Source organism: Nymphalis io, chromosome 24 (assembly GCF_905147045.1).
Source record: "Nymphalis io chromosome 24, ilAglIoxx1.1, whole genome shotgun sequence".
Taxonomy (NCBI): domain Eukaryota; kingdom Metazoa; phylum Arthropoda; class Insecta; order Lepidoptera; family Nymphalidae; genus Nymphalis; species Nymphalis io.
In genome coordinates this window covers 9,489,452-9,503,878 of record NC_065911.1, presented here as the reverse complement: position 1 = coordinate 9,503,878, position 14,427 = coordinate 9,489,452, and the positions used below count along the sequence as shown (strand labels likewise).

Below are 14,427 nucleotides of genomic sequence, written 5' to 3'. Positions count from 1 at the left end.
TAATAATGGTCAAAGTCGCATATCAGAGTTTGTTCTTACAGAATAACCCAACAGTAGTTTATTCGGTAGTTTATTTATTTCGGTATTTCGTGTATTTAGATATACTGTGTAACATAGGCTATTGACTAAATACTAAGATAATGAGTCATATTTTTCTCAAAACAATATATAAGGTTATAATAATATTTAAGGTTTTTTAAATTATTTAACATACAATATAAATTTGATTGATTTTAAGAAATTATGGCATGAGATAAATAAAATGTTTGTTTTTTGTAAAAAATATATTTTATTTTGTAAAGTTTAAAAATGTAAATAATAATTATTAAATTAAAGCAGAACGGGACTACTACTCCTCTCCGACACCTTTCTTTTGTAGATCTCAATCGGATTTGACTGAAGTGACTGCTTCGCTTCTAGCTCCTCCAGCTTCAGCGCTCGTCCTCGGAACTCATTTTCTATTTGTTGAAGAGTCTTTCCTTTCGTCTCCGGCAGCAGGATCAATACAATGATTAAATTAACTAATAAAATAGCGCCGTAAAATGTGTACGTGCCGTGTAATCCAGTTTTATCTAACAACGTGGGAAAAGTCTTTAGTGCCACGAACATCGCAACTCCTCCTGCTGCCTGACTAATCGTACCACCTATACTCCTATACTCCAGAGGGAATACCTCCCCACCTATAACTTGTGGCATTGGCACAGTACCTATAGCCACTGCCAAGTATTGCAAATTGATTAACAAAGCTGGTAACCAGACTGGATCATAATCCCAACCGTGATTTCTGCAGTAAGCATAGATTGCAATCGCAAAATGACTTTCTACTGATAGCAAGCCTGTTGTGAAGATCATTACTCGCCTTTTGGTTCTGTTGATGATAAAAATAGCTATAGTGTTAAAAATAATTCTTTGAGTATCTATAAAGACCATCCAAAAATATGCGTTTGCCTTTGGTCCCATTAGGAGGTTCATAATGACTGTAGAATAAGATGACATAATAGGTCCACCAGAGAACTGCAATAAAATATTGCTGTGGATCATGATAATTATAGGTATATAGAACTCTCTCTTTCGTATTATTGTAGCCAATTTAGAGAACCAATTTTGATTCTTGTTTTCTTTCACAGCGGCCTGTTCAAACGCTAGTCTTGCTTCAATCATGTCTTCTAGTTCGTCATTTTCTTCGTTTCCTCTCAACCATTTAAATACTTGTCTGCATTCATCGTATCTGCCTCTAGATACCAACCAACTTGGAGATTCAGGTGTATAAATGATCATAACAAGACTTACAAACGGAAAGAATACGCATACGAATGCAGTCTTTTGCCAGCTCAGGAAGGATCCAATGAGATGTACTATGAATATACCGAAAGCTTGTGAAAGAGATACTATAGTGAGAAAAGCTCCACGATTTCGTGGGCTTGTATATTCACCAATCAGTATAGACCGTAAAGTTGACAGAAGACCGCCAGCAATCCCATGCAAGATTCTTCCGACGATCAAAGCCTAAAAATTAACAATAATTACGTTACATTAAACTAAATATGAATTTCTGATATTAATAGTATTTAATATATTATTTAAAAGATGATATATAAGGGCATATACATTTTTGTGTAACTATCAGCTCTCAGCTCCTCAATAACCAGTATAGTGAATTTGGCGGGGAATCGAAACCGACTAACGGACAAATGCCTGGCCTGGCCTGGAGAGCTTGTGAAAACCAGGCGGCCAATAAAGGTGCTAAGTTCTCCAATTAGGATTTCAATACGTATAATAATCCATATTTATTAAATTAATTAAATTAGACAAGAGTTTAAGCATGTACCTCAACACTAGTTGCCAAAATAATAGTGAACCAGCCTATCAAGAAAATGACAGTGAGCGCGTAATGTGTCATCTTGCGTCCAAGGCGGTCCATGATCGGTGGGGAGATAAAGTTGCCAGCGAGTACACTCAGAGCTAACGCCGCAACTAAGTAAATACAAGATTATTTTATTAATTGATACAAATTATGTTTCCACTCGTATATTATATATTCGAGGTCTGTGCTCACGAGATAACTCCATTAGTCAGACCAGTTACTTGATCAGAAAAATCCGAATATAATAAAAAAAAAAATGGACACATAGTAAAAGTTTAACGTATAGGAACGTAATAATATTTTTGTAAGAAAATGCCCAAATTGTAGCAAATATTGCTGTGTTTGAGCCGAGATGGTGTAATGGAACACGTGGATTGTATTTAAATATTCTGAATTGAAATTTGGGAAAACACAACTTAGATTTTGTATGTATCCTAAATTTATTTCAATTCATTATGGATATAATTAACTTTTTTATGTTATAGAAAGATCGTACTGAAGCGATTTAATTATTGTAGGAGATTTTTTGATCTAATGCTTATAGTATAGGAACGGGTTAAAACAGAAGTCCGACATGGAGGCTATATATAGTTTCACAGTTCATATGTGAAAAATAAGTGTATACACATATTTTACGTTTTAAGTATATTCTTGGATTTGAGATCATTAAATTTCTTACCAATCCATGACTCTGCTTCTTTTGTCACCGGAACGGGCGTATCTGGGGTATGCAGTTGGGGCAGCAAGATGGCTGGGAAACCCAAGATGCAGCCGAAACCTATTATGTTTATACCCACGGCGGCGGTTACGAAACACTGGCAAAAGAACGGATTTACTCAATATTGTGCTTACAATGCGTGATCTACATATTCCTTCATATTAGTGAAACAATAAAATATCTTCAGCCGCAAATATACTCAAATGAAATGATATAAACAACTAAAAGAAATATATATCGTGCAAAGAAATCAATGAATACTAACGCTATTTTATCATCCTTACATAATTATAATCTTATATTGTGTAATAAGCCTTATCTACTATTTATTTTTAACACGAGATTGTTATACCTGCACTAAATTGTATAATATATTTCGTATTTTAGTTCAGGTTCTTAACTTGGCTTAAATATTTGATTATGTGTTTTTTTAATTACCAAATTTCCTCAAAGCCGTGAAAGCACATACAGATAGATAAACATAACTTAGTTCAGGAATCCGTCCAGTCGCTCAGACGTGATAGAGTAAAAACGGCATCCAAATTCTATACACACAAGTAACGTCTTATTGGTTATTTTCTGTGCTGGTGTTAGGAGGGCTGGGTAATTTTTCGACCAGATAATCAGAATTGTGATTTAACGGATAAAAGCTGCTAGCAGTCTTGCTGACATTGTGTCAAGAGCTACAGTAGCTGTTCTTAATTTTGATTTTACACCTCCGTGTAAATAAAATCATAATGAAAATATTACTAAGATCAATTATTGTTTCTTTAAATTTATAATAATATTTATATACACTGTTTATATAAATATCTCGACGATAAAATTGGTTCCAATTCAATCAATGATGATTGATCATCTATTTTTTCAGGGTTTTAAATTGTATAATTATCTATATCAGCAATGTCATTTAGATTTGTATCATATTGGACGGGCCAGTTGGTGTGGTTGGTAGATACTTGCCTTTCACGCCGAAGGTTGTGGGTTCGATACCCACTCAGGACAGACATTTGTGTGCATGAACATGTCTGTTTGTCCTGAGTCTAGGTGTATTTGTCCATATACGTATGTATTTACAAAAGAAAATTAGTATATGTAGTATATCAGTTGCCTGGCTTCCATTGTAAAAGCTCTGCTTAGTTTGGGATCAGATGGCCGTGTGTGAATAATGTCCCAGGATAATATTATATAAAATATATAATTTGTTTTATTAATGTTTCTTGTCATATATTTTTTGTATTCCATTTAGTTTTATTTAATATAATATATCACATGCTCTAAAAATATAGAACTTAAAATGAAATGCCCGTATAGAAATGCTTTGGAGTCCTTTAAAGTTAAATTTATATAGAAAATAAATAGCAATTATAAATTATGTCATTATATAAATTTAGTTAAGCTTTTTTAAAATAAATAAGAAAAAAGAAATATTAAATATGTATATATATTTCAACTAGTTAAATAAATACACTTATAGTAAAAAAATAATTATATATCACTAACATTTAACTATATGCCTTTGAACTACGTTTATTAATTGATAACACATATTAAAGTGCACAATACTTATTTTTCTGTAACGTTATATGTTATATTTATTATAATTTTATAAACTCACTTGCTTTGTAAACGGTGATATATTATAACTGTATCCCATTGTAAACCAAACGCACTATGAAATATATTTGTTTTTATTGTACAAATTTAAAGTATCGTTTTAGACATTGCTTCTTTCAATACATTGTAAATCTGATATATTTACGACATGCGAAATTATCATTTCTACACAAATTTTAATCTAACGATATCATATTATCTGCCTAGCTGCCAATCACTGCAAATTACTTCGAAATAAAACAACGTATCCAACCCGGAAGTACAATATTATCTTATATTTGCTACCTTTTTTATAGTATAGGTGGACGAGCATATGGGTCACCTGATGGTAAGTGGTCACCGACGCCCATAGACATTGTATTTGTAAGAAATATTAACCCTCACTTACATCGCCAATGCGCCGCTAACTTTGGGAACTAAGATCTTATGTCCCTCGTTCCTGAAGTTACACTGGCTCACTCACCGTTCAAATTGAAAGACACAAGCTGTTTTCCGGAAGAATATCTAATAAGTGGGTGGTACTTACCCAGACGAGCATGCACAAAGCCCTATCATCAACTGAAACATTTCCTAATGCGTTGAAATTAAGTCTAAATAGTGTGTAATTATTAATACTTGATAATATTTATTAAAAGCATAATTAGACTGAAAAAATTGCCCTTTTTTCAGGAAATTAGAGAAGCTTCTTGATTTTTTTGCTTAGCTACAATGTCTATGCGTCATCAGCATTCATGAATGATAAATAGTCGTAGTCTATCCTAAGGCTCGTTCAAAGATGACAAGAGTTCCTGTCATAAAAATACAGAACAAGCAAACCGTGGAGAGGAACGATTTTCATTGAAATAAATATTTTTATTAACAAAATATATTTAAGATTTGTTATACATTTTGGTTAAATATTTGATTATTTATATAAGATTATTTTAAAGCATTAAAGCAATTGCTTGGAACTCGATATGTATGATCTTTTTATTTTTAGTAAACTGTCGAGGTCCACTGGTTGGTAAGTGGTGAAATCTACCACAGACAGTACTTGACACTTTTTATACATTACTTGGAGTTAAAACACGGAGTTATAGGAGTTAATCATTAATTAGATAGAGTGGCATGGATCAGATGTGTTGTTTGACGTACCTATACATTTCCTATATACCTTGGTATGTCATAGCTAAAAAGCTGTGACTAAGATCACTTGAATTTAAAGTACAGTTATTTACATTGTCAATGCGGTCAAGAGCAATCAATAATGGGATCAAAAATACAATCTTATTTTAATTGAAGCAATACAAGAATCGATCCACAAATCCTTATTACCGTATACTCATATCTTAATTAAAATTGTATTTGGTGTGGAAGTTATTGCAAGGGCCCGATTTACCTGACACCCGTGATCTTCTACAGCTGTTTAAAGAGCTGACTTACTCGTTTACCTAGCGAAGATTCTTATAGTCGGTTCTTAAGACACAAACGGTTTGAATTGCTTTAGCTCTAGTCAATCAATTCTGATATAATAAAACTGTAAATTAATGTAAATTATATGTTATTTTTGTATATTAACAAATAAGCAATTACATTATAAAAAATAAACTAACAAATTGAAATAATTACATAAATAAATATCTGTATTTTAGACACATAGCGCACTTCCATAATATTCACGTGTTTAAATGTTTACGGTTTACAATAATTTTTATATACTTTCGTTTACGAAGAGGTTCAGTAAAACAATAGCCCGATAAAACACGAGAATCTGAACTGACGATTGGGTCTGCAATCCAGGACATACTTCACCGAGTTATTGTGTATTTATTTTTTACTATTTGTATTGTTCACAATTATTTTCGTAATCGGCGCTGAAGGAAAACATCGTGAGGAAACCTGCATGTGTCGGGTGAAAATCTGCCAAGTGTAATAGCCAGTATTGAAGCAGTGTGGTGAAATAAACTTCAAACTTTCTCCCCAAGAGGTGACATTTGCCCAGCAGTGGAACATTTATGGGCTGTTACTTTACTAATCAATATAGTTATTTATATTCTAACTGAAATATATGTTGTATTATAATTTATTCTGGCAAAAGTTTTTTCTGAAAATGTAATATAAAGAAAAACCTTTGCAAAGCGCATGCTGGACTCGCCATTTAAAAACCAATTTTGGATTTAATCGTAATAAAATCATTTACGAATTAACAAACAATGTAGCCCCTCCACAGATGCGATGTTCTAAAGGCGCGGTTGCACGCTCGACCGTGCAGTGGCAGTCTATACCCTGGACCGGCGCACGCGCAATTCAGTCGCAAGATGTCATTAGCTGAAGGCGCCTCCGATACAGAACACAGGCAAGAAGCTGAGAACTCTAAAAAGAAGACAGATAAGCCAAGAGGATCGGTATGTTTTTTTTTTCTTATTTAGTGTATTTTAATCGTTTCGACATCGTTGAGGAGAGAAATGATAAATACATTTTTTAATTTTTATTTCACCACTTCCCCATTATTGTTTGTTTTTATTATAATTGTTTCTTATATATGATGCTTAAAGTATTATTATATAAATAAATAATAATATCGTAACCAATGCGACTCCATCGAGGCCTACGGCTACTAAGCCTTAACATTGTTGTCACTGAAATCAGATGATAGCCGAACTCGAAGCCACCTCTTGGGTCTCTAAACGAACTATGAATTAGCGAGGAATAAACAGTTTGGCTAATATATTTATATTTGTTATATTGTAGTTACTATTTTATATACTATAATATATTTAAAGAAAATTTCCGTGGTTATTTCTTTATATATAATTGGTGATTCAAGAACATAATGTAATTCATTAATTGTAATTTGTTATAAGGACAGACGACGGAACGTGGTACATGCGATTCGGTTTAGAGACGTTTTTGCGTTTGTAGTAGTGAATGTCAGCAAAGAAATCAATAAATAAACATTTTGTATACAGTTTAATTCATCCAAATCGGCCGTGTAAACCGATATCTCCGATAAATGTTACAATAAACATATTGTAACAGTAAACAAACAATTTTGTATTTGTATTATTGCTTCTACAAGTATGGTATGGTTCGTTTTTCACCCAGAGTTTTTTTAATTTCATATAACGGCAATGAATGAACGACGATAATGAACAAATTAGAAAAGATTACTAAACAAAATTGCATGGCATTTCTAACGGTACTTATGCAAGAGTTCGAAGCTCGTGGTTGTTAGAGCAAACTATTTCATTGAATGAGACGGTGTGTATTATATTACAAATTACAACAAACGTAAAAACATCTCCAAGCTGATTAATTTTAAGCTACTAATTTTATTCTGTAAAATTGTCGTTGTTATGCTTTTTCGCGAAAATATAGTTTTTAATATTGATTTAATATTAATGTGTTTTTGTAAAAAGTTAATTTTTTTATAAATTAAGTAGTAACAAAAAATTAAACTGATCATAACAATTAATATTAATCGAAAATTTGAAATAGATTGCAATTTTACAACATAACATGAAAGTGCGACTCCAGAAATGCAAACTGATACAGAAGCTGACCAGATTGTCTGAAGCTGTCAAAAGCTCAGCTACATAGAACAAATTTATCCATATAACATTTTGTATACAGTTTAATTCATCCAAATCGGTCGGTGTATTCCGATGAATCTACCACACGAAAAACGCACGCAAATAAACTTTAACAGACACTCCAATTTCATTATTAGTATAATATATAAATGATAAATTACGTAAAATTAAAAAAAAATATATTTATTAATTTATTTAACTTACTAGCTACCCAACCTGGCTTCGCACGGGTTAAATAAGGTTCCACATAAACCGTTTATATCGTTATACATATGTATAGCTCTATTGTATACCCGGCGCACGCCATTATAGCTCCTAGTCGGCATGATTTTTTTCGACAATTTCAACAATCATAGTTTCAGCCTTACTTACTTACCTTGTTCATGAATAACTGTATCCATTTGTGAAAACCGTATGAAAATCAGTTTTATAGTTTTTGAGTTCATCGCATCTAGACCGATTGACGCAGTAGACGCAGTCTTGTTTTTTAATATGTAGTGATAATTAAACTAAAAAAAACTTTTTGAAAGCTGCTTGATTACAATACATTCCTTATTTGGAATCCCATCAAATTAAACCTTACAAGCAATTAAAGATCTAATAAGTAAATTGCTTCGACCACTGCAACACCAAACATGGTGTTATGGTGTCTCGGCGTGGGATTACGATGTCAATTGCTGTCAATTTCAATCGAATTAGTCTTGTACGCCCACTGATAACAATTAAATAATCCTATTGTAACTTGGTCGGGTAATTTCGGTTACTGTTTGTTGCGTTGAATATTATCTATGAATGCAAACCAAATTAAATAGATCCGTCAACATCTTTCTTCTGATTGCATCTCTTATTTAATTAGTTCCGCAATAATTAGATTCAATTAAATTTTTCCACGGTATGTTTGTCTTTTATTCAATAATTACTTATTAATTCTCATCTGTAAGCTGTCTCGTTGATCTAATGATTAGACGATAGAGTATTGTTTCAAATTGCCTTCAAAGCTGAATAAGTGATATTTTAGTTAACTAATTGATAAATTGATATAAATAGCTAAAAACTGTATTGTTCTCAATTACAAAAATAACATCTGTCTTGATGTCCTTATCATGAAACTCTTTAATTGTTACTTTAGTTGTCTACGTATCTATATCTACTATTCATACGTCATCATCATTATACTAGTGGTAGGGCTTTGTGCAAGTCCGTCTGGGTAGGTACCACCCACTCATTAGATATTCTACCGCAACACATTAGTACTTGTAATTGTTGTGTTCCGGTTTGAAGGGTGAGTGAGCCATTGTAATTACAGGCACGAGGGACATAACATTTTTGTACCCAAGGTTGGTGGCGCATTGGCGATGAAAACGATGGTTAACATTTCTTAAAATTCCAATGTGTATGGGCGTTGGTGACTACTTACCATCAGGTGGCCCATATGCTCGTCCGCCAACCTATACTATAAAAAATACTATGTAAATGTCGATTCTACATAGCGAAACTAAATTGTTAAAAAACGCTCATAGATATTTTATTGTAACATAGTCTTCGATCAAAACTACTTATAATATTTTTAACGGAAGCTGAAACAATGCTATAATTATAATCGGGAAGATGTTTCGGTTGTGTAGCCAGTGATCCGCGTCGATTCCCGGTCATTACTGTCTTCGAATATTTATCAGCCATTGTTTTATTACAAAGTACTTTCGAATTCGATTGAATCCATTTCGTTATCTCCTCACAGATACTCTATAGTCTTGAATATTTTTAGTTTAGACTCTTATTAATACAGTAAGAGCCTGTAAATATCCCACTGCTGGGCTAAGGCCTCCTCTCCCTTCAGTGAAATGAGACACATGCAGGTTTCCTCACGATGTTTTCCTTCACCCACCGAAAAGCACGAGATGAATTATAAACAGAAATTAAGCACATGAAAATTCAGAGGTGCTTGCCCGGGCTTGAAACCAGGTTTATCGGCTTAGATTCACGCGTTCTTACTACTGGGCCATCTCGACTTATACACATATAAAAATTAAATATGAATAGTTTATCATTATTATGGCGAAAACACAGGTGCACTCTCTATTCCCTAACTCTCATAATCCGATGAGACGGCAATCCGATACGACCGGAATGAGGTGCAGGACCAACGGCTGTACGTGCTTACGTGTAACTTATATATTACAAGTAACGATTCAATGTGATAATGAGCGTATTTAAATAAAATAATAATATTTTGAATTCGGTGTTCATTTTATGAAAATAATAAAGAATGATGTACTTATTTGAATAAATATATCATATTTTCATAGCTGTTATTATATTATTCAATTATGTATTTCAATGCATTGTACTGTTAGGTAATTATCTATATTACATTTTTATACATCATATAATATTCTGGTGAATGTTTTTTTTTCTTAATTATAATGTTTTAATATGCGTATTGTCAGTGTACTACTAAGTACACTGACAATTTATACTAATAAAAAATAAATAAATAATATCAGCGAGATATCAGCGAGAATACTTTTATACAAGGTCTGTACTGTACTGCTTCCACTGACTTTATTCGTGTCTCATTTCTTTTCCTGTAAATTCATAATTTACGCGACTGTTCTCAGCCTCTTTCTTATAGTACAGTGGTACAGTGTAAAACAAATAAACAGAATGATAATTCCTCATTTATAATATTAGTCTAAATTTTATGTATTGGAACTATTTTGTCAAAATCTAACTGAATGTTACTTTTTTAAATTCTCACAAACAATTAACTTCACCAGATGTCTGACCCTTATATGTGGAAGGAGCAGATCCATACCTTGATGAAGGGCGGAGACAGCGAGTCCGACATCTCGGACTCCGAGCACTTCCTCACCAAGGGGGCCTTCCTCCTTACCCCCTCCCACGGCCTCAGTATGGAGAAGGCTTCAGCCATCTGCGAGAAAATGGAGTTTAAAGGTTGCTTCTCTCTCACGAAGACCGCTACTGGCATCTTGTTCAAGTTCTCGAGCGTCGATGATTACCAAATGGTATTCAAGAAAGGTTTCCATAAAGTAACTGGTTCCAGATTTTATAGAAAGGTAAGATGAGCCAATTTCGTCTGCCCTTCATCTATGCTTGGCTGCTTCTTCTACTGCTTATCCTATATGATGTCTTATTTTCTTATTCTAGGTAAGTTATGTTGTCTGACGTAATTAAAGATGTGCAGTTAAAATTTTTGTTAAGCTTATCATTAATGTTAATTTTAATTTTTACTATGATTTTTAGATTATCTTTCGTAAAATAATCCTAACTTGCTTTTTTGATATAACGTTTAGCTATTCGCAGACACTCTTAGCTTTCAGCCTAACAATTACATAAACTACTTAAGAAGACAAAGTACTGGAAAGCATTACTATATGCGTCAAATTGGCTTATTTTCAGATTGCCATACCATGCCGACCCCAGAAGACATTTACTATCTACGTCTACGACATCCCCGACGACGTGCCAGAGGAGGACGTACGTCATGCTCTCTACAAATATACCTCTGTGGTAGAGGTTGTCCGGTTGCATTTTACAGGATCGCCCCGTGATGGAAATACTGGTACATTAAATGAAAGTAATTGGTGCTGATTATAATACTAAAAGATTTATAAATTTCGATGACTTGATCGAGATAACATTGAAGCGACTGCTGTTCTGAAAGAAAAACTAAAGTTAGTTAGTAAAGTAAAGTTTAGTTTAATCAATATATAATAGTATATATTGACTGAACTAAGTTTTTGTAAGATAATACAGTTATATAAAAAAATTAGACAAAAAAGTAAATTTAAAATTCTAATTTTACATTCTTACACATCAACTACCAAATAATATCGCGATTTAATGTGCATACAGCGACACCTAGCAACATCAATAAAACTCTCATTCTACATTAATCTGTTATTACGCATGTATTATTAAGATGATTAAGAAAATCAACGAGTACAAAATAAGTTTTTAAGAGACTAATATTTAAATGCTGTTAAAATTTCGATTTACATGTCAATATGTTTTCAAATATATATTTTATAACAAGATCAGTTTCTTAATTCTGTAGACAAAAAGTATTCAATATAATTTTAGGTTCTTCTACTCCGAAACCTTTAGAAAAAACACCGAACCGTGCGATCACCAACATCGATGGTGAGTTGGTCAGCAGTATGGTGCCGAAGGAGGCTTCCAGTGTAATGCGTGTGACCTTAGCCAACATCGAGGAAGCCAACATTTTGCTGCATAATGGTCTAGACTTCTATGGCGCTACGTACTTCCCGACAGAACTGGCGACACCTGCTCAAGCTGCTAAACTGATCAAACCTAGCAGGTAAAATCACATTTTGATCTTGCAAATACAAGGAAATACTGCTTAATGTATCCATGCCATTTATACACATATATTTGGTAAACTGCTAGGCTTGTTTTATTGAATGATTTCAAGTTAATATAAAAATTCAGAATCAAATCAGTTTTAAATATCAAGATTCAGGCACACAAATCTACAGCCAAAAGGCTGTAGATTTCTGTTTGGAGAAAACGCGACAGGCTTTCTTATCCACCAATTCATAACACTTGACGTCATAACGTTTTTCAAAAATGAATCTCCAAAATTCTACCGCGTCCAGAAAATGAGCACACAAGCTGTCGACCTTTGACGTCTATCATTCAGTACTATTCTGATCCATTCAATACAAGCAATGTTTTAGTAATTACGACAATTTTAAAACTATATTACTATTATCTCGATTATATCATAGCAATTTAGTAATAACAAACCCATAAAAAGCAAACCCATAAAAACCACTCGTTTTAATAGTTTTACACCACAAAGTCATTTTTGTCACGAATCACGACACACAATGTAGTTAAAGAACAGCACCCTAACAATCCACTAATTTCTCTGTTCTCAGAGCATATGCTTCCAGGGTGACGGGTGGCACTATGTCGGCTCGGGTGAGGGACCTATTACCAGTCTTCGACCAGCAGGGTTTTGCCAAGTTTGCTCCACCAGCGTCTAGACTTGTCAAGCCACGTTCTAAATAAAATAAAAATATCAGTTTGTCAAACTCAAATGCAAGAAAACCAGCAAAGTTACCAACAATTCTTTTAAATTGATTTTTGTTCAAGTCTCACGGCCGAATACACTAATAATATTTCGTTTAATAATTATTTTAATTACGTAACTGTCGAAAAACGACTACTATTTATTCAAATCATCATATTAATAAATTTTAATTAATTCTCATTAATGTCATTACACTCAATTTATATTTTAAATATTTAGCTGTTAAATTTGTACGTGCCATAAGTGTTTTAAGATATTTAATATGATCTTTATTGTATTTATTTTATGTACCGTCTGCATTTAAATATTGATATTTAATATAACTAATAATTTCAGTGCCATTTTCATTATAATATTTTTTTTATCTATATCCTATTGTTACAAATAATCTTTATTAAATATGTCTATAGAAATAAAAAAGGGTTTTTATTAAAATATCAATTAATTATTAAGTCTTAATTTATTTAGTCCCGTTTTTGTACAGGTTAAATAAGATTTTATTAATTTGATGTAATTAAAAAAATTATCGCAGCGATTGGGTAAAATCAAAATCATGCACTAAAATCGGTCCAGTCAGTAAAGTTGGTTAGAAGTTCAGTGACTATCACACAAAATAATTATTATATACTCGACTAAGCTATTATATACTCGTATATAAAGGTAGGCAAAAACGGTTCAGTTCTTATTTCTTCTCTGCTAGTCAAACAATTTTTTAAGGCTTTTTAGTTATAGGCGAGTTTTATTTTTATTAATAAAAAATACTAGAAATGAGAATAGAAAAAAATCTATTCGAAAGAACTTACATAAACTAATAATTAATAACTTTATTTATTTTTTCTGAGATTTTAATATTGTTTTCTAATCTTAATGTAAATTATTCTTACTGAGAGGCAGCCTTTGTGCAGACCCGTCTGGGCATGATGAGTGGCATCATATATTTTGCCAATAACAGCAATATTGTCAGTGTTGTTGTATTCTGATTTGAAGAGTGAGTAAACCAGTGTAATTACAGGCGCAATTGGCATAGCATTTTAATTCCTAAGATAGGTGGTGCATTGACGAATTGGGATGGTTAATATACTCGTGTTACAGGGTCAAAGTCTAGGAGCGATTTGACACCTTACCATCAGGTGTTACCCATTTGCTAGTGTGCCTGTCTATTTAATTTAAAAAAAAGTACCTCACCCATCCTATAGGTTTTGAGTAAATAATAGAAGTTCAATATGTATGTGTGTGTAGTTTACTTAAAGATGTATGTACATTTACAATAAAAGAAATAAGACATACGAAACAGGGGCCAATTCTACTAATCAATAACGATTACCATACGTTCCCAAATCAAACGATGGAGCCGAACCGATATTTTGTCAATATATATCGTTAACCGTAACCGTAACAGCCTGTGAATGTCCCACTGCTGGGCTAAAGGCCTCCTCTCCTCTTTTTGAGGAGAAGGCTTGGAGCTTATTCCACCACGCTGCTCCAATGCGGGTTGGTAGAATTCACATGTGGCAGAACTTCAGTGAAATTAGACACATGCAGGTTTCCTCACTATGTTTCCTTCACCGTAAAGCAC

At 32.9% G+C, this 14,427-nt stretch overlaps 2 protein-coding genes across 5 annotated transcripts; one reads left to right on the top strand and one right to left on the bottom strand.

Moving 5' to 3' along the window:
* Positions 1 to 330: 330 nt before the first annotated feature.
* LOC126777959 (facilitated trehalose transporter Tret1-2 homolog) lies at positions 331 to 3,254 on the bottom strand. Its single transcript, XM_050501280.1, has 4 exons — positions 3,224 to 3,254; positions 2,544 to 2,699; positions 1,829 to 1,974; positions 331 to 1,506 (listed from the first exon to the last, which is right to left on the bottom strand). The coding sequence occupies exons 1-4, from the start codon at positions 3,252 to 3,254 to the stop codon at positions 331 to 333; spliced, it is 1,509 nt and encodes a 502-aa protein (XP_050357237.1).
* Positions 3,255 to 6,389: 3,135 nt separating this feature from the next.
* On the top strand, positions 6,390 to 12,964 carry LOC126777912 (uncharacterized). Of its 4 annotated transcripts, none has more exons than XM_050501222.1 (5): positions 6,390 to 6,583; positions 10,549 to 10,848; positions 11,192 to 11,354; positions 11,900 to 12,113; positions 12,712 to 12,964. In XM_050501222.1, exons 1-5 carry the CDS (start codon positions 6,497 to 6,499, stop codon positions 12,827 to 12,829), a joined length of 882 nt encoding a protein of 293 aa, XP_050357179.1. In that variant the 5' UTR covers positions 6,390 to 6,496; the 3' UTR covers positions 12,830 to 12,964. The 4 variants fall into 4 exon arrangements, with proteins under 4 accessions (XP_050357179.1, XP_050357178.1, XP_050357177.1 ...); XM_050501221.1 differs by having other exon boundaries at positions 12,697 to 12,963; XM_050501220.1 differs by having other exon boundaries at positions 11,876 to 12,113; positions 12,712 to 12,961.
* The last annotated feature ends 1,463 nt before the right edge of the window (positions 12,965 to 14,427 follow it).

Coding starts and splice junctions, on each gene's coding strand:
- LOC126777959 (XM_050501280.1), bottom strand. CDS start 3,254: ATGTCAGCAAGACTGCTAGCAGCTTTTATCC. Junction 1,975..2,543: donor AGAAGCAGAGTCATGGATTG/GTAAGAAATTTA, acceptor GTATTTACTTAG/TTGCGGCGTTAGCTCTGAGT. Junction 1,507..1,828: donor TTTTGGCAACTAGTGTTGAG/GTACATGCTTAA, acceptor GTTAATTTTTAG/GCTTTGATCGTCGGAAGAAT.
- LOC126777912 (XM_050501219.1), top strand. CDS start 6,497: ATGTCATTAGCTGAAGGCGCCTCCGATACAGAACACAGGCAAGAAGCT. Junction 6,584..10,548: donor CAGATAAGCCAAGAGGATCG/GTATGTTTTTTT, acceptor TAACTTCACCAG/ATGTCTGACCCTTATATGTG. Junction 12,114..12,696: donor AAACTGATCAAACCTAGCAG/GTAAAATCACAT, acceptor CTCTGTTCTCAG/AGCATATGCTTCCAGGGTGA.